The sequence below is a fragment of the Stigmatopora argus genome, chromosome 2 (assembly GCF_051989625.1).
Source record: "Stigmatopora argus isolate UIUO_Sarg chromosome 2, RoL_Sarg_1.0, whole genome shotgun sequence".
NCBI lineage: Eukaryota > Metazoa > Chordata > Actinopteri > Syngnathiformes > Syngnathidae > Stigmatopora > Stigmatopora argus.
In genome coordinates, this window is record NC_135388.1 from 23,189,123 (window position 1) to 23,209,976 (window position 20,854).

The window sequence follows — 20,854 nt, forward strand, 5'->3', positions numbered from 1 at the left end:
TTTAAGCTCCAGTGTTTGTATTTAATCACAAAATGGTGCTAGGAAGTGGGTTTTACCCCAGTTTAAATTTTGGCGTTTCACCATTGACGTAAATCGCTGTCTTTTCCTGGGAAAAATCACCCCCCTGGCCTGGTTGTAAGGTCTCAAAAGCTCCAGTATTTGTATTCAATCAATAAATGATGATAGGAAGTGGATTTTATCTAATTTTAGTGCATTTTTTGTCATTTCACGTACGGACGTATCGACGTTCATCGCTGTCTTTTTATTGGGGAAATGATACTCCGGGCCCGGTTCTGATGTCTAAAAAGCTCCAGTATTTGTATTTAATCAATAAATGCTGTTTTTGGCTGGATTTTACCCCATTTTCGGGCAATGTTTGCCCGTACGCCATTGACGTTCATCGCTGTCTTTTCCCGGGAAAATCACCCCCTGGCCTGGTTTTAATGTCTGAAAAGCTCCAGTATTTGTATTAATCATGAAATGCTGCTAGGAAGTGGATTTTACCCCATTTTTGTGCATTAATTTATTGATTATTTTTTATGTGTCACAGCTGTAGCTGCAGTAGAGGTTTTATAGCCATAAAATAGTTTTTGAGGGTTGGATTGATACGTTGAAGGCGCTACCAGAAAATGCACCGCCCGCCACTGATATATATATATATATATATATATATATATATATATATATATATATGTATATATATATATATATATATATATATATATATATATATATATATGTATATATATATATGTATATATATATATATATATATATATATATATATATATATATAGTGGGGCAAATAAGTATTTAGTCAACCACCAATTATGCAAGTTTTCTTACTTGAAAAGATTAGACACCCCTGTAATTGCAACTTCTGTTGCCCATTTCCAAGCAATTAAGAAAGATATGGGGACAAAAAACTGAGCTGTAAGCCCATAATAACCTCTGGGGGCAAGGAAAATCTATACTTGACCAATGAGGACTTCCCTTAAAGCCCGCCCACCGGTAATGTTTGTTTCAATATTCTAAACGCAAAAAACGGGCGCGCATGAGAAAAGCGATGTAGCAAAGAGAGACAAATGTGTTTTGTAGGCAAGACAGGTGGCGCAACCGACAAAATTTTGCATCAAGACAAATGTCTGAGCAACGAGAACGTAAAAAGGGGAATTTTAAACATTGAAAGTGTGGGGTTTAAATTTTTAGATAACTTGGTTTTCTTTAGTTTCTATATTTGCTTAGTCTTATTTTTTTGGTTGCTGCTTGCAAAATTTAGTTTGATGCCAAAAGTTTTGCTTGAATCGTTCAGACCCAAATCTGATTCAATAAACTAGCACAACCCAGACAGTTTTCATTTAGTTCTATAAAATCTTTGAGTAACAAAGTTGACAAAAAAGTCAAATTTGCTCTGTATTTTGTATTACTTTCGGTATAGTCTAACAAATTGTGTTCAATTTTGCTGCATAATATCCTATTAAATTGATAGAAGACTTAAATTGAAATGGATTGTTGTCTTTTGGATGTTGATTGCTGACCGTAAAATTGTCCAAAAAATCAATATCGTATTATGATAAAATTGTTTATTTACATTTCATATTAGTCATCAGTATTTACCAGGATTTAGAGTTTCATATTAATATATTGTGTGAAGACAAATGAAATTTCCTACTATGGAATTGTCCTTGGTGTTGTCCATATCCAGCTGATTTTCCTCACTAGGAACTGGCCAATAGTTGTTACTTTTTCTCATAATGCAGTGGTCCTCTTCTTTGTGGCTGATAGTCCTCTGTGCAGGACAACCTTTGAAAGGTACAGAGACATGGGTTTTGAAAAAGTGTGTTTTCCAAAGAGTGATTAAATTAGCTCGTTGATTCTAAAAATAAAAAGAATCTTGAAACTACTCACAAATGTTTCACTGAAACTATCTTGAGTTATAGCAGGACAATTTCCAAGGTGTGAATGTTCCTAAACTCATTTGGTGATGCTAGTAATTAGTGGACAACATTAAGGATCTCCTCCATATATACAGAATATTGGCAAACAGGCAAGAATCCCATACAAAAGGCAAATTATTCACCAATTTTACTAATGAACACAGATATCAAAATACAGCCGTACCTCTACTTACGAATGCCTCTTGGTGCGAAATTTTCAGGTTACGAAACCTTTTGAGATGCAAACGAGTGCCTCAAGATGCGAAAACATAATCCAGGTTACAAAAACTCAATACATTTCCTGTTAGCTTCCTGACACTTGTGCAGTTGCACTTCAACACGAATAGATTTTTTATGTTTATTATTGATTTTAATGGCTTATTACATCATTTTATGATCATTTTCTCTCATTTTTGAGTGTCTTCACATCTTTTCTACAAAATGGGGATATTTTGATTAATTTTAAACGGTTTAGTGGGTAGTTTTGTGAGGATCGTGGAACTAGTGATAGATCACCTGAGAGTAAGGTTTCCTTCAGGACTGAACAATATCTCGTTTGTACAATGACATTGTAATGTACAACCGCAATGCTCACACTTTTTTTTGAACATGCATATATAATCCATGTTGCACAGCTTCAATTAGGTGTGCTATGTTGGTAAGGAGACTCGTTTCAGCAAACCAACCAGTTACAGTTAAAATGAAAACATTGCCCAAAAAATTATTTGTTTTCGATTACCCTTTTTAAACCTAGTCAAAAAAAGGATTTCAAGCTTTCGATTAAGCTGTCTCAAAATTCTATTTAAGAATCAGGAAAACAGAATAAGCCTTTTTAATTTAAAGAAAAATAAATCAGAAGGCTTGGCACACCTAATATATTAATGCATTCATTTTCTGAACCGCTTATTCAGGTGCTGGAGCCTGTCCCAGCTGACTTCGGGCTGGAGGCGGGGACACTCTGTATCGGTGGCCAGCCAATCGCAGGACACAAGAAAACAGACAACCATTCACACTCATACCTAGGGGCAATTTAGAGTGTCCAACCAGCCTAGCATATTTTTGGAATGTGGGAGGAAACCGGAATACCGTTAGAAATCTCATGCAGGCCCATAAAGAACATGCAAACTCCACACCAGTGGACCGACCTGGATTCGAATCCAGGACCCCAAAACTGTGAGTTTAATGCGCTAACCACTCATCCGCCAGGCCGCCACACCTAATTTACAACATTATTATTTAGTATACCAAATACAATACTCCTAGTACAATAAACAGAGAACAGCAATCATGGTTGTACATAGAACAACAACCCTATTTATGAGCTCCAATGTCAAACACTATAAGTGCCTTGAGAAATCAATTGCATCCAACCTTAAAGCCTGATGAAATGCGTATGAAGATCACCCAAACACAACACAACTATTCATTCATCTACCTGTAGTAGAGTAGTTAGCTCATCCACCTCACAGTTTTGAGATTGAGGGTTCACTTCCAGGTCTGGCCTTACCTGTTTGGAGATTGCATGTTCTTTCCAGGCCTGTTTGGTTTTCTTCAGGTACTGTGGTTTGTTTCATTGTTTCCCAGCATCTGCAACAGATGATCTGGTGCCTGGCGAAAATATCTCCCAAGAAGTCATACATTGTAATATTCCGTGAGAAAAGATTAAAGTCGTAATATTATGAGAATTGAGTCAATCATTGTCATAATACAAGATTTAAATTATAATAAAAGAGAAAACTTATAAAATTATCAGATTAAAGTTGTTTTGTTGTTTTTTTGTGTCACATGAACCGGAAGTTGGGCACCCCGGCGGCTTAAGTGGTTATGGCTCTGGGGTCCGGGGTTCAAATCCAGGTTGGGTCCTCCCACATTCCAAAGACATGCATGGTAGGCTGATTGGAATTCTAAATTGCCCCTCGGTATGGGTGTGAGTTTGAATGGTTGTCCGTCTGCTTGTGCCATGCGATCGGCAGGGTTTCCCCCACCTCTGGCCTGAAGTCAGCTGGGATAGGCTCCAGCACCCCCACGACCCTAGTGAGGATAAAGCGGTTCAGAAAATGAGAAGAGATGAGAATGAATGAACCGGAAGTTGTTTCATTTTACAAGCTTCAACTTTTTAGGCCTATGTAATATTAGGAAATTGAACAAGTATTAGGGGAAGCAAATTCTAAAAATAAGATATATTAAATCGTTACATTCCTTATTTTTATGTTACCTCAAGCAGATGTCTATCGGCAGTATACAGATTTAACTTTTGACAACGTAAGGCCGTCGTGAAGGATTATAAATTAAAATACTTGTATTTGATTGACATTATAAGGTATAGTTTCAAAATCGTAAGATTTTCGATTGGTGATGTGATTTCTTACATTGCAAAAGTATGCCTCAGCTCATGGAGGGTTGGAAAACACTTCTTTGTTTTCTTAATTGTAATTTAGACTAAAATTTCTTCATTTTAAGCCAAAAACGCTTTCTGAACAGGTTTTAATTTCATAGTACATATTTAATAAAATTGTGCCATGATGGTAGACTAGTGATCGATTGATATGGGTTTTTCAAGACTGATGCCGATTATTAGTAGTTAGAGGAGGCGATGACCGATATTTGAAGCTAATAAATCATTTGCATTAAAAGAGTAAAAAATGGTGTGAAAATAGGTAATTAATAATGCATGCCCTGAACTGAAGTCAAAATGATCAATTCTACCCCTATATTTATTGAGAAATATATTGAATATTCTTACAACATATGTTGCTGTGTTATTAAGTGTACAATCCAACCAACAGAGGGTGAAGGGATTTAATTTGCGTTGGTACTTGTGTGTCTGTGTGCGCGTGTGTGTGGGTGTACCTTCGCTTTGGACCCGTGTACGGACATCTCTGCTATCGACCTACACGCTACGCAAGACGACTCCACTTTGCCTCTCCCCTTGAACCTTCGCCTGACACTCAAAATAAACAGAAAGCTCCAAGTCTGGCTTGTATCTGTTTGCCTGCTTCGGAGCCCTCCACCCACGACCGCAACACACTTGGAGCCTCCCACAACAAGAACAACTATCTTTTGACCGCCATTTGTTGTCCTTCATTCATTCATCTTCCATACTGCCCATCCTCGAAAGGGTTGCTGGACTCTAACCCAGCTGTCTTGGGGCAAAAGGCAGACTACACCCTAGACTGGTCAACAGTCAGTCGCAGGGCACACAGAGAGACAAACGACCATCCGCTTTCCCAATCATTCCGCCACCAGCAAGAATTGAGCCAGCGCCTGCCCGCACCAAAGTCAGGCGAGTGAACCTCTACACCACGAGGCGGCCATTTGTCGTCATGTGGTTCTTTATATTGCAAGGCAATACAGGTTGGCTGTAACCCACCAATTAGCATCACTACGCTATTGATGCAGAAGGAAGCATTAAAAGCGACGACTCCTTGGCATTGCCACTCTGTACTGATGACGAGTTGGAGAGACTGTTTGTCCTTTGGAGTTATATTTAATGCTAAGTTGTTTTGAATTCATAATTTTGTTTTGATCGCGCCGCGTCGTCGTGGCGCGATCGGGAAAGGATTAGGACCCAGTCGCGGGGAAGCATGTGAGGACGAGGCAATTAGCTTCAAAACAACAACTTTAATAACTCAAAAGGGCTTTACAAAACAACAAAGGCTTGGAACAAAATGGGAGCATGGGGTATATGACCTTGTAGCGATTGTGTGCCGTAACACGGAGGGTGTCACGCAGGAATATGCAGGAGCATGCAGGACGCATGCAGGAACGATCCGACACTGAAACTAAAAGTCATTCGTGCTTAAATACCAACTCAGGAAGCAATCAACAGATTGACCGCAGCCGCACTGCCCTGACGGCACGCCAGGAGGCACAAACGGGCCGCTCCTGACAAATTTGAAGTTGTTTAGATGTGTGTGCATGTGCATGTGTTCGTGTGCTAACGTTAGCTTCCTCCTTGCTCTACTGTACTACTGCACGAATAGAACATGTTTTGCATGCTTGCTATTCATTCTTTTATTCTCACAAGAGTCACGGGGAGTATTGGAGACTATCCCAGATGATTTCAGGCACTATGCGGATTGGCGGCCAGCCAATCGCAGGCCACGAAGAGACGGACAAGCATTCACGCTCACACTCATACCTATAGGCAATTTTGAGTGTTCAAACAACCTCCCCTGCATGTCTTTGGAATATGGGAGGAAACAGGAGTACCTACTCAGGGAGAACATGCAACTCCACACAGGAGGACCGACCTATATACAAACCAGGACCCACAACTGTGAGGTCAAGGAGCTAACCACTCAGCCGCCTGGCTGCCGTTATTCATTTTCATACATGAATAAATAATCTTCATATCATTTTCTTTATTTTTTTTCTGCTTCTTACATCTCATAAGCAGAGGTACAACTACTTTCTTGCATTGCTTTGTTCCCGAAAGCCTTGTTTAGTCTAAAAAAAAAGAGGTGCCAGGGAGTACTTGAACCTAAGTCAAGGGTGACTCAAAGGCTCCACATAGAGAGGACCAACCTGGGATCAAACCCTCAACCCCAGAATTGTGAGCCCGACACCCTAACCAATCACCCACTGGGCCGCTGTTAATGTAAATTTTTCAAAGAGCTATAATCTTTAAAAAATTGCATAACAAGCTGTTATACACCAATCACACTTGAGTATTAGTCGGAGGCCCAGTCAAACTATGAAAAAAAGTGTGACTTATAGTCCGGAAAATATGGTAAGACACATTGAATAGTAGTCAAACTTTCCTGAGGATATTTATTTGATAAAATTCAACAACAAGAAGATAGTTTTCATTCACGCTATTAAAAAATAATGTGACAAGATATGTATTTAAGTATGGGTGCACAGAACTTCAGTCTCCCTTGCTACTCTTGTGTACGTATCATACAGTACACTACTCAAAGAAAAAAGTTGCAATATTGAATGCTGCACAAACGGTCATTAGTGAACAATACTCTCAACTGTTCTTTAACAATTTACTTGAAAAAAAATAACAGTGACTCCAAAAGATGGTCACAAGAAAAATGGAGAAGACTGGCGGACTTGGTCTATTGTATGCCAATGTACTCTTGTTCCGCAAACGTTATATTATGCATAAACAAACTGAGAAGAGATCTCCCAACCGCTGATCTCTACTATCAATAGTTAGGGTTGGATTTTTACAAACATGTATTCTAAAAATTGATGGCTTTAAAGAAGTGTTAGGGTTATTAATCTTACATTATTATATATTTGCTCGCAATGAAGAACGCTTTGCTTTACTTAGCTTATTAACATTAGAAAAGTCATTTTAGAATATCTGCTTGCAACCATGTAAATGCTTGCTCCTTAGTTAGACCAAACAAATGAAGGTTGAATCATCTTGGACTACTGGAATGGTGACAAGAACCTTCGGCTCAACATGACCTTCATTTGTTTGAGAGCTAAAACTTCTATTGACTTCTCACTCCTATTTTCACACCCCTCCCTTGAGAGCTGAGTCTGAGAACTGTCTATTGTAACTAGGGTCCTTGATCCTTGAGGCTAATAAACAGGAAAAAGATGCATCTAACGCCAGAATGAACTTGGACTAAGACGGGTTGGTTTGATTCTCTCTTGCAAGAAAACCACAGATGAGTCTCCTGTCTCTTTTATTTGTGCGTGCATTTGGGAATGCCTATTGGTGAACCTATCAGAAGCAATCATTTTATCCACTGCCAGTCATAATGAATAACATCAGGTGTCATTGTCTAATCCTTCCTTCCTTTCTCAATGCAAATATTAAGAAAATAAATTTATCATACAGAAAGATTGTGCAAATTAAATATTTTAAGCAAGTTACAGTTCACTATTCAAAAAATAAAAAGTTGCATCTGTGATTCTTTCCTTGCTGAAAAGACTCAATGTTTTTCAGAACACTGAAAACAGGAATTTGAATTTTGTCAGTTAACTACTCAACAAAAAGTTCATATTGGACTTGTTCAAGGATTGTGTTTGACAATGAAATACAATTACAAAAAAAACTGTAATCAGTCATCTGCCAAGCCACATGAATTTCATCTCATCTTCTGAACTGCTTTATCCTCACTCGGGTCATGGAGGGTGCTGGAGTCTATCCCAGCTGACTTCAAGCCAGACGCAGGAGACACCCTGAATTGGTGGCCAGCCAATCGAAGGGCACAAGGAGACAATTAATTTCGTAAATTACAAAATTAATTGGTGCCATAACTTTTTTCGTAACTTGAAAATGTTGTAAGAATAGCAGTACAGACGCTCCCCTACTTACGAACGCAATTGGTTCCGAGCGATTGTTCATAAGTTGAATTTGTTTGTAAGTTGATTCAGTGCTATATTTTGTATTATAATTTGTTTAAGGCCGATATAAGTATATTGAAGGTTTATATAAGTGCCTTTGTATGTTTAAGGCTTGTATAAGTAACACGCATTGGTTTGTACTGAATTTTTTTTTTTTAATAAAATGGAGAGAATATGTACAGTACTGTAGAGAGAGAGAGAGATTTATGTATTAGAAACTGGCCAAAAGAAGCGACCTAATGACAATTGCACAGTTTTCTTCTTTTTTTCATCATAAATGATGCAGTAGCACTGTATGCATCATTCAATTGATTTGCAAACTTTGTGCAACGTTCAATATTTGGGTCCTGCTGCTCGATCTTTCTGTTTATAAATGGTACTGAATGTGCAACGCTCACAACTCTCACGCGCATCAAGCTTCGTTATTATTGCCACTCGTTTCAAATGAAATGGCTTGCCTCTTCCTTATAACTCCCTCAATAGAAGCCTTTAGCTTTTTACCAACCATATTCAATATTGGATGCATGAGATATTTAATGCTACAAATGAAAAAGGTTCTTTGCACACTGGAGATACATTCACGCACTTCCGCATTGCAACGAAGAAGAAGGTAGATGCTGCGTGAGCTGAGCTCTCACAGCGCCAGGCGTCGGTATTAGCGGCGGAAAGAAGTACTACGAAAAAGGCGAAATACAAAATTGGACTTGCGAACATTTTTGGACTTAAACGCAATTTGCAGACATGTTCGTATGTACCGTTGTTCGTAAGTTGAATGTTCGTAAGTAGGGGAGCGTCTGTACTTTATATGTAAATTCTCTAATTCGTTCCACGGTTCTCGCACAACTACGAACTAAACCCTTTAAATTGGTCAACATGTCCTAATTTTGTAAGAAAGATGTGAGAAACACGCAAAATGAGAGAAAATTATCATAAAATTATTTATTAAGAAAGCTACCGGGATGCAACATAGAGATAGCACACAAACATGAACACACATTTAATAAACACAGCATTAAGAATTCAAACAACAACATTAATCAACAACAAATATTAACATTTTATTATTTCTTTGAAATATAATTTTACACCCATTTTATAAGTCACAACAGTTTCTTCCCTGCTTCTGCAGTGCTGGTTGACGAACATTATGAAGAAAAAAAACTATACAGACTGTTTATTCCACGAAGTCGGAAAGTTCGTTTCTCCCCAGTTTTTTTCTTATTTGTGCTGTTACGATTGTGGCTGCTTCCTCCTCGGCTGCCTTCTCGTTGAAATCCTTGTGTATTGCAGAAAGTTGCATTTACTCATGCGTCCGTTGAGAGTTCGTTCAGGATGTTTTTTCACGAAGTCGGAAAGTTCGTTTGTCCCCCGTTTTTTTCTGATTTGTGCTGTTGCAATGGTGGCTGCTTCCTCCCCGGATGCCTTCTTGTTGAATTCCTTGTGTGTTGCCTTACGCATGCGTCCGTTTTGGTGCACATCGACCAACTAACTCGTCAACGTCATTATTACTGACCACACGGCCCATCGCCTGCCCCCGCGACACAATTTCGCCCACCTAAGGCTGCGGTTCTGGTCGAGGCACTCAGCCACAGCTCCCCCAAGGATAAATACATTAAAGCCAGTGGGGGGCAGTGCATTTTCTGGTAGCGCCTTCAACGTATCAATCCAACCCTCAAAAACTATTTTATGGCTATAAAACCTCTACTGCAGCTACAGGTGCGACACATAAAAAATAATCAATCAATAAATGCTCAAAAATGGGGTAAAATCCACTTCCTAGCAGTATTTCATGATTAAATACAAATACTGGAGCTTTTCAGAAATTAAAACCAGGCCAGGGGGTGATTTCCCCGGGAAAAGACAGCGATGAACGTCAATGGCGTACGGGCAAACATTGCCCGAAAATGGGGTAAAATCCAGCCGAAAACAGCATTTATTGATTAAATACAAATACTGGAGCTTTTTAGACATCAGAACCGGGCCCAGAGTATCATTTCCCCGGTAAAAAGACAGCGATGAACGTCGATACGTCCATACGTGAAATGACAAAAAATGCACTAAAATACTAAAATTAGGTAAAATCCACTTCCTAGCATCATTTATTGATTGAATACAAATACTGGAGCTTTTGAGACATTACAACCAGGCCAGGGGGGTGATTTTTCCTGGGAAAAGACAGCGATGGACGTCAACGGTGAAACGCCAAAAATTAAACTCGGGTAAAATCCACTTCCTAGCAGCATTTTGTGATTAAATACAAACACTGGAGCTTAAAAACAAACACTGGAGCTTTTCAGATATCAGAACTTGGCCCACAATTGAAATATTATTTAGGAATATTTTACTCACCAAAAATCCTTTTTACACAATATCCATCCTCCTTTCTTTCTTCCTTCTTTCCTATCGCCATCGAAGCTAATGATGAAAGTCGAGCCTGTCCTGTCATATTTCTGGCATAGTCCGTTTTGAAAATGGCTTTAAATCAAAACAACAATATACTATTTGCTTGTGGAGCTAAGTTAGCACACTGAAAGTGCCGCACACACAATTTTCCCGGCTGTAACAGGCTTGCTAGCTTCGGAGTTGACCGCCCTTTCTTAATGATGTCCATTTTTTTCCTGAAAAAGTCCGTCTTGAAAATAGCTTTGTGAGCAAACAGAATCTATTTGTTTTTGCTTCTGTCGGCCATAGTGGGTGGAGTTTGCGATCTCGGCTGCCTCGGTACTGCTTTGGCCCGCCTACTAGCCAATCATAGTTTGTGAAAGCAATGACATGTCCCAGCCAGCAAAATGCTAAAGCCTATGAAAAATCATTGTGGGGTTGCCAACTCGAAATCTGATTGGTTAAAAGCAACAGTCTAGTTTAATGCAGCAGAGCCCGCAAGAACTGATTGTGCAGGCTTTGAGGCAGATCTGATCTGGCAACAAATAATGGCTGAAATGTGATTGGTTAAATGCTTCAATATGAAAACACACATCGGGAAGCAGTGCAACCAGGGGGAAAAGCAATGAAAGGAAGCTAACAGACCATTTGGAATAATAAGTACATATTGATGGACAAAATATAATATGATTCAGATATTTCTTAGGCCAGCAGAGAAGGCCTTGAAGGCCCTGACGGCCCGCCACTGCCAGGGGGGAAAGCAATGAAAGGAAGCTAACAGACCATTTGGAATAATAAGTATTGATGGACAAAACATAATATGATTCAGATATTTCTTAGGCCAGCAGAGAAGGCCTTGAAGGCCCTGACGGCCCGCCACTGATTTAAGCAGACAATGGGTTAAAGAAAATGGACGGTTGTTGTGAGACAGCCAATGAGAGCTTCTAAAACGAGAATCAATGCATCTGCGACAATATTTTCAAAGTAAAATAACGGATAAGGTGGTGTGGTTAACGCGTCGGCCTCACAGTGCGAGAACTGGGTTCAAATCCAAGTCGGTCCACCTGTGTGGAATTTGCATGTTCTCCCCGGGCGTGTTTGGGTTTTCTCCGGGTACTCCGGTTTCCTCTCACATTCCAAAGACGTCCATGTTAGGCTGATTGGACACTCTAAATTGCCCCTAGGTATGATTGTTAGCGTGAATGGTTGTTTGTCTCCTTGTGCTCTGCGGTTGGCTGGCCACCAATTCAGGGTGTCCCCCGCCTCTGGCCCGAAGTCAGCTGCGATACGCTACAGCATCCCCCGCGAGTCCTAGTGAGAATAAAGCGGTTCAGAAAATGAGATGAGATGAGACGAATTTAACATCATAAAGGGCAACTGTGCGTGTTGCCTATTGAATGTATTTAACCGGTTAAGATCAATGAACAGATTTTCTCTACAGTAAAAAGAAAATAATTAACCCTTATTGACTAAAACCACAACCATGCTGGTGCTCGTGGTTTGTTGGTCATCTTGCATGCTAGCCAACAACCAATTGGTTTGCAATCAGCAAGTGAGCTCATAACTGGCTTGGTACTCGCTAATGACTTTGTACTCGCTAAGACCCAGTCCCAATATTACTAAAATCAGCATTTTTATGTCACTTTTCAGTATTATAACTATTATGAATGTGAATATTTGTCTGTCCGTATGTGTGCACTGCAACTGTCTGGCGACCGGTCTATGGTATAGTCCACCTTTCACCCAAAGTCATCTGGGACAGGCTCCAGCACCCCACAACCTTGATCTGAACAAGGCATGGTGAACATTAATAAATTAATGGGGTTGGTACAGACGCTCCCCTACTTACGAACATTCAACTTACGAACAACGGTACATACGAACATGTCTGCAAATTGCGTTTAAGTCCAAAAATGTTCGCAAGTCCAATTTTGTATTTCGCCTTTTTCGGAGTAGTACTTCTTTCCGCCGCTAATACCGACGCCTGGCGCTGTGAGAGCTCAGCTCACGCAGCATCTACCTTCTTCTTCGTTGCAATGCGGAAGTGCGTGAATGTATCTCCAGTGTGCAAAGAACCTTTTTCATTTGTATCATTAAATATCTCATGCATCCAATATTGAATATGGTTGGTAAAAAGCTAAAGGCTTCTATTGAGGGAGTTATAAGGAAGAGGCAAGCCATTTCATTTGAAACGAGTGGCAATAATAACGAAGCTTGATGCGCGTGAGAGTGGTGAGCGTTGCACATTCAGTACCATTTATAAACAGAAAGATCGAGCAGCAGGACCCAAATATTGAACGTTGCACAAAGTTTGCAAATCAATTGAATGATGCCATACAGTGCTACTATATCATTTATGATAAAAGAAAGAAGAAAACTGTGCAATTGTCATTAGGTCGCTTCTTTTGGCCAGTTTCTAATACATAAATCTCTCTCTCTCTCTACAGTACTGTACATATTCTCTCTATTTTATTAAAAAAAAAAAATTTCAGTACAAACCAATGCGTGTTACTTATACAAGCCTTAAACATACAAATGCACTTATATAAACCTTCAATATACTTATATCGGCCTTAAACATAAATTATAATACAAAATATAGCACTGAATCAACTTACAAACAAATTCAACTTATGAACAATCGCTCGGAACCAATTGCGTTCGTAAGTAGGGGAGCGTCTGTATTTTTTTATGTTTAAGCAGAATATAACACCACTTACAGGGACAGCCATTTCATGATGTTAGTTATACCCTCAGACATAAACACTGATAAACTCATACACAGGTGCATGTCATAATGGGTATGAATGAAGTAATGAGGAAGGGTGGCCAATTTGGGATGCTTATACATGATTGGCCAAAATACTATCAGCTTTAATAAAACATGCAAGTTATTTATCTCATCTCATTTCATCTCATTTTCTGAACCGCTTCATCCTCACTAAGGTCATGGGGGGTGCTGGAGCCTATCCCAGCTGATTCCAGGTCAGGGGCGGGGGACACCCTGAATCGGTGGCCAGCTAATCGCAGGACACAAGGAGACAAAGGCCAACCATGCACACTCACACCCATACCTAGGGGGAATTTAGAGCGTCCAATCAGCCTACCATACATGTTTTTGGAATGTGGGAGGAAACCAGAGTACATGGAGGGAACCAGAGTACATGGAGGAAACCAGAGTACATGGAGGAAACCCACGCAGGCCTGGGGAGAACATGCAAACTCCACACAGGTGTGACGTGACCTGGATTTGAACCCAGGACCCCAGAGCTGTGAGGCCGACGCGCTAACCACTCGCCCCACCGGGCCGCCCAGAGTCATTTATACATGATTTTAAATTAACAGTGTATTACCAATGGGAAACTTAGAAAAATGGCATTTAAAAAATGTCCCATTGTGAGGCTGGACCCAAAAGTGATATTTTCAAGACAGGAATATAATTTGCACCACTGTTGAACAGACAAAAGTGTCATTGTGGTAGACATTCATACCAGGTTTTTACCCTTTACTGTCTTTCTGCCAATAACATGACACATTTTGCTAACTAAGAAAATATGCAAGAGATTAAATATTTTCAACTTCCAAAAACTGTACACATACCTGCCAACCTAAGACTACATAAATCCAGTGGCGGGCGGTGCATTTTCTGGTAGCGCCTTCAACGTATCAATCCAACCCTCAAAAACTATTTTATGGCTATAAAACCTCTACTGCAGCTACAGGTGCGACACATAAAAAATAATCAATAAATTATTTATTAATTATTTATTTATTATAAATTAATTTTACTCACCAAAAATCATTTTTACACAATATCCATCCTCCTTTCTTTCTTCCTTCTTTCCTATCGCCATCGAAGCTAATGATGAAAGTCGAGCCTGTCCTGTCCTATTTCCGGCATAGTCCGTTTTGAAAATAGCATTAAATCAACACAACAATATACTATTTGCTTGTGGAGCTAAGTTAGCGCGCTGAAAGTGCCCCACACACCATTTTCCCGGCTGTAACAGGCTTGCTAGCTTCGGAGTTGACCGCCCTTTCTTAATTATGTCCATTTTTTCCTGAAAAAGTCCGTCTGGAAAATAGCTTTGTGAGCAAACAGAATCTATTTGTTTTTGCTTCTGTCGGCCATAGTGGGTGGAGTTTGCGATCTCGGCTGCCTCGGTACTGCTTTGGCCCGCCTACTAGCCAATCATAGTTTGTGAAAGCAATGACATGTCCCAGCCAGCAAAATGCTAACGCCTATGAAAAATCATTGTGGGGTTGCCAACTCGAAATCTGATTGGTTAAAAGCAACAGTCTAGTTTAATGCAGCAGAGCCCGCAAGAACAGATTGTGCAGGCTTTGAGGCAGATCTGATCTGGCAAAAAATAATGGCTGAAATGTGATTGGTTAAATGCTTCAATATGAAAACACACATCTGGAAGCAGTGCAACCAGGGGGAAAAGCAATGAAAGGAAGCTAACAGACCATTTGGAATAATAAGTACGTATTGATGGACAAAATATAATATGATTCAGATATTTCTTAGGCCAGCAGAGAAGGCCTTGAAGGCCATGACGGCCCGCCACTGCATAAATCTGTATGACTGGCTACAAAAATCCTTATATGGACTCCAGTATCCTTATGTGAATCAGCACATACAAGAAAGAGCATTTAAATACTCTTGGACGCAACATTCAGTCCAGGACCGGAAGTGGGGGAATTACGAAACTAAAGGAAGCTCTTATAGAGTCTATAAGAGCTTCCTTTAGTTTGGCAATTTTCTCACTTCCGGTCCAAGTATACCACAACATTGCCATGAGTGCACATACCGAAGTGAGTTTGTGGAAAACCAAAGCGAAGTTAGGTAAATCTGGCAAAATACGGCAACAGTGATATAAATAAAATAAAAAAATAAAAAATAAACATCATTGGCAAAAAAATGTGAATCCGTATGACTTTAGCACTATGGCCGTCGTGTTTATTTTTTCTTTCTAATCTGTATGAATTACGAAAATCATTATGGATTGACAGGTGTGTATATACAGATCCCAGAGCAATATTCACAAAATGAAGAAATGTCCGTGGACAAACGGCAGCATAAAGGTTTACAAAACAAGATTCTTTGGAATGTATTTTGCCAAACACTGCACAAAGAAATTAAGTCAATATTGAATTTCTTCAATAATTCTGGTTGAAGACAGCATGAAACTGGTTCCAGTACCATTATTACTAAACTCAATATTTTTCAGTCACTTTTAATTATTACAATTACTACAGGAGGAACCCGCACTGCTCGAAAGACCCCTAATAAGGAAGTGTGCGTCAGGACACTACAGGCTGCGCACACATGGCTAACTCATAACCTAGAGGAAACACAGGCATCTTCATCAAAAGTATGCAATTACTAATTAATCATCCCAATACAAAATATCAGGCTCTAAGGGTTGATAGATTCTGGCCCATAGTGCACAGCTGTCAAATTTCAAGACAATCAGTTCAAGATTGATGGCAGAGTAGGATCTTAACTTTAGTCTCCACAAGAACAACAAAAATAAATATTTGAATGGCACCTTGACAGGCCTTCAGAATGTAATAATAATACAAAATGAAAATCAAGACCAACACTAGTAAAGGGGTGTTTTAAACAATCAGCGGTAATATGGGGGACATATGCCTCTCTTTGCATGAATACGGCAATTTTAGTCAAAACCATTAAGAGCAAGGTTTCCCGTTTTAAAGATTGCACACTTTGGTAGTGTTGCCTACCTCATTGTCACTTGCTCTGGGTGTGTCTTCAAATACACAATCTTGTTGCACCGGTATGTCCAGTTTAGCACAGAAAACTGGGCCCAAATTATTTGTTGATGGTATATGCTGTTGCTGGATTTTTTTTCCAAGTGTCATGTAATAAAGCTGATGAGAACCACAGGAGCTAAGCAATGCCCTTTTCTGTCTGTTTGTTATAATATATCCATGAATCACTTTCTCAACAGCACTGTGTAGGTAAGGCAGCATCTTAAGCAGTAACGCCTAGACTTCCCTCTCCCCAGCCACCCACCATGGAAGATCACAATGCACAGACCAGCCAATAAAACTGACATGCTGAGGGCATATCCTCGGCCGTTTCTTTGACCTGCTTCGGCCATACGTGCTCGGAACAGATCAGGAAGCATCCTAAAAGGATCGGTGAGTCACCTCATCTGCTATGGAATAAGATTTGTGTCAAAGAAGTTTCAAACAAATCTTCGGGCATCAAACAAAACTTTGCTAGTTGCAACCAAAAAACAAAACTTTAAATAACATAAAGAAACTCAAGCAAACAAAGACACCAGAAAACTAAAACTCAAACCTTACATTGTCTCCTGATGCCACACTTCTCACTTGCACCACCTGTCTATATTTGCTTTCGAAACGGATTTCTCTCTATCTCACTTCCTAGTAAGTAGGAGCGCATGAGGGAAAAAAAGAGGCAGCAAGAGAGAAAAATCTTTTTCGCAAGCAAAAAGACAGCTGGTGCAAATGGCAAGGTTTTAGATTAGATTTTTAGATTAGAACTTTATTTCATCCAGTATTCGGGAAATTTCCTTGGTTACAGTAGCAGGACAGTAGCAAGCACAGACCAAGCCACGTGACTGGTGGGGTCGAGTCGCAAAGCTAGAAAGGCTGTAAAACACAAAAAACTAATAAGAGCGGACAGAGCTACTGCCACCAGCTGCCGCCTGACGTGCATTGATAGTGAAAGTTTAGGCAGCGAGAACGTAAAAAAAAGAGCGAACAGAAATATTGTAAGTGTTATGTTTAATTTTCCAAGAACTTAGTTTGCTTCAGTTGCAATTACAAAGTTTTGTTTGAATCTTTTTTTACTCAAATCTGATTCGATAATCTGGGTTCCATCAATGCAGAAGGAGCAACAACTCTACTTTGGGTGACCAATTGCCAAGAGTGAGCCCGTTGTGTAAAATCATTTCGGCTACTTGTATCAGAGATCTTATTCTCTCTGTCATGGCCCACAGCTCGTGACATAAAGTGAAGGTAGGAACGTAATCATGATTGCTATTGGTGGACCAGTCTGCCTGTTAAACCCCTGCTTCATTCTTTGCTCATTCATGAACAAGAACACAAGATACTTATCTACTTGCGGCAATAGGTCATCCTTCTTGACCTGAATAGAGTTTTTGTTATTTTTACCTAAAATGTCTTTTTGTCAGAGTTAAAACGTTTTTTGTTGCTATACAAAACGTAATTTTGTTTTTTTCTGCTGTTTATTCAGTTAATTCATGAAATCAAAATGCTAATATTTGTTTATATTCTAAACAATTGTAGGCTAAACATGAGATGAAGGTGAAAAAAACCCTCTTGTCTGAAATTTGAGGTTAGAGTTTACCCTAAAACAGTTTTAAGATTGTATACAAAATAAATTTGTCGGCCAAAAGAGAATGTATTGAAGTGTATTGCATTCACTTCAGAACAAAAAAAAAACAGACCACTTTTCTGAGTAATTCATTTTAGGGTGGTTTTTCTAATGATTTTTTATCAACTCTCTTTTTTTCTGATTCTAAATTATTTTGAGAATTTTTTTTCATAATTTTTAAAACATTTTTTTCTATACTTTTTCCTGTGTGTGGCTTCCAGCTTGAAAGAAAAATATTAAAAATTCAACCAAACAGCTTATATCAAGATACTTAAAAGTCTCGTGCGAACTGCGTTCTGCAAATTCTAGACTGGAGGACACTTGCTGCCGTACACGATTCCAGCTTCTTATTGGCATGCGTATTGGCTCACTATTTTCAACAGTCTCCTGGCCGTCTCTTGAGTCACAACGTAGCCAGCCTGAATGCATTTCAAATGCCTCATCTTGTATCCACGGACAAAGCCTTTTCTGATCAACAATTATTGCACAAACATTGCAACATTTAGAAGAGTTGAATAAGTTTATCTCTAGAAAAAGCATATATTTGCGAGTTGCACAACAAATTCTGGGGAATGAACCACTGCACCATCAGCGAGGCAACGGAAATTTAACCTAAAAAAATATATTTTATAATGTGCTGTTACCAAAACCCTCTGTTGTGTTTTGGCAAATTGAGTTTTCCACCGCCTGACAATCTATTGCACATGCAATATTAGGCTCTCATCTTTATACCAAAGACTCAAACTAGATCAATATTCCTCAACTGTAATGTGAAGACTGCATATGTGCACACAAGTTACTGCCTGCGTTGTTGCTCAGACACCCATGACTGGTTACTACCAACGATGTCAGATGGCAAAGACCAGACTCACAATGAATGTTAACAATGCAATGAATTGCAACAACAACAACAATAATAATAATAATAATCACAGTATATAAATGTGACAACATTGGAAAAGGGAATTCCTATATTTACCAAAATCTGACACAAATTATATTATAGTTGTAACACAATTTCTTGTGTCCTTGCTTCTTGGGGGGGAAACAAGTACATTTTTGATGTTCGAAAGGTTACTTTATTTCTCATTTTCTGAACCGCATTAGCCTCTTTAAGGTCGCGGGGGGGGGGGGGGCTGAAGCCAATCCCAGCTGTCTCCGGGCCAGAGGCAGGGGACACCCGATCACAGGGCACAAGGAGACGGCTAACCATGCAGACTCAAACCCATACCTAGGGGAAATTTAGAGTGTCCAATCATCTTACCATGCACGTTTTTGGAATGTGGGAGGAAACCGGAGTACCCAGAGGAAACCCATGCAGGCCCGGGGAGAACATGCAAACTCCACAGAGGTGGACGTGACCTGGATTAGAACCCAGGACCCCAGGGCTGTGAGGCCGACGTGCTAACCACTCGCTCCACCGGGCCGCCCGTGAATACTTTATTTTTGTAAGGAGAATAATGATTATAACAGTAATCCCTCCGGAAAAAATAAGTTGGAATTGTCTAGACCTTTCAGTAATTTGCTAACATGGGTATTTGAAAAGAAATTAGTATCAGATCAATATTATGGGAGGTGTTTGTAGTATTTTATCTAATGAAATGCTGCAGTGTGCATCACTACGCCAGCCAGGGCACCCACTCACAATAGGGAATGATATAAACAACGGAATGACCATCACGGCCCTCGCAAGTGTGGGTGTTTCAGACATCAAGGTGTAAAAGCTCTCACGTCGACTACACATCCTGGGGAGAAAAAGCATTTCAATGACCCGTGTGTGCGGCGTGGTTAGTAGGCTTGGTAATGATGGTTGTGGCAAGACTCAACTTCAACACCCCAAACCTAACTTCATTGTGTTTGAACGAAGCAAAGAAAGAAATGTGAGAGCACACCCTTCTGTGCTGGTAACATTATGTTTTAATGGTCAACACAGTAATATTCTGGTCCTTATTTGAACATGACAATGTTACTCTTCAATTGGATTATACAGAATGCAATCATTTGACATCACCAAACTTCATCAAAACATTATGTTAGAATTCATGGATCATATGTTGTTTCATTTAAATGTCATTTAGATGATAATTAATTTACTTAGAAGATGATTAAGAATAGGTAAACAGAGACTTTACCATCTCCCAAAGGAGGGCTAAAAGATTCCAATTATTGGACAAAAATGAAGCCAATATTTCTGGTTATTACCTGTAGCGCTTCCCTCGCCTGGAACAGACAGGGTGGAGGAGGAAGTTTTTCATGTCTCCCCAAGTAAAGTACTCCGCCCACATATACACAGCACTATGCAAGGGAGTAGCTGATTGGCCAAATGTCAGAGGATATTTGCCTGAAAATAAAACTCCACTTAAACAATTCTAAACTATGCAGGTCCTACAATAAGCCATACTAAACATACTGTTAAAGGATATTGCTGTAGGACCATTTAAATATATATATATATATATATATATATATATATATATATATATATATATATATATATATATATATATATATATATATATATATATATATATATATATATAATTTTATTTAACTGTATTCCTGCAACTGCACAATTTCCATTTTAGAACCAAGTACTTGTTGAGCTAGACATTCTAAAACAGACATGTATAGACTTGCTGCATATTGTTTCATTTTTCCAAGATCTAAGCAAAGGAATTTACTTTAAAGCCAAACAAAGTTCCAGTTTCCTGTTTGCAGTTCTTTAGCTCAGTAAATTCAGCATTTTGACAGTGTCAAATTAAACAAAAGGTTAGGATCCTGTCAAAGTGAATTAACACGATTGATACAAATTGGCATAGAATCAAAC

At 39.3% G+C, this 20,854-nt stretch overlaps 1 protein-coding gene across 7 annotated transcripts in view; it reads right to left on the bottom strand.

Annotated features, from left to right (window-relative positions):
• The window catches only part of ano1a (anoctamin 1, calcium activated chloride channel a), a 111,940-nt gene extending 91,672 nt beyond the window's left edge, over nt 1–20,268 (bottom strand). For 2 of the 7 annotated variants that reach the window (XM_077594559.1, XM_077594558.1), the window contains exons 1-2: nt 3,445–8,230; nt 1,673–1,803 (exon numbers count right to left, since the gene is read on the bottom strand). In XM_077594559.1, the coding sequence (XP_077450685.1) occupies nt 1,673–1,803; nt 3,445–3,577 (264 nt within the window). In that variant the 5' untranslated portion in view covers nt 3,578–8,230. Of the gene's footprint in view, nt 1–1,672; nt 1,804–1,908; nt 2,342–3,444; nt 8,232–16,970 lie in introns of those variants that run through there. The other 5 variants (XM_077594561.1, XM_077594579.1, XM_077594588.1 and 2 more) reach the window with 5 other exon arrangements.
• Nucleotides 20,269–20,854: the final 586 nt, after the last annotated feature.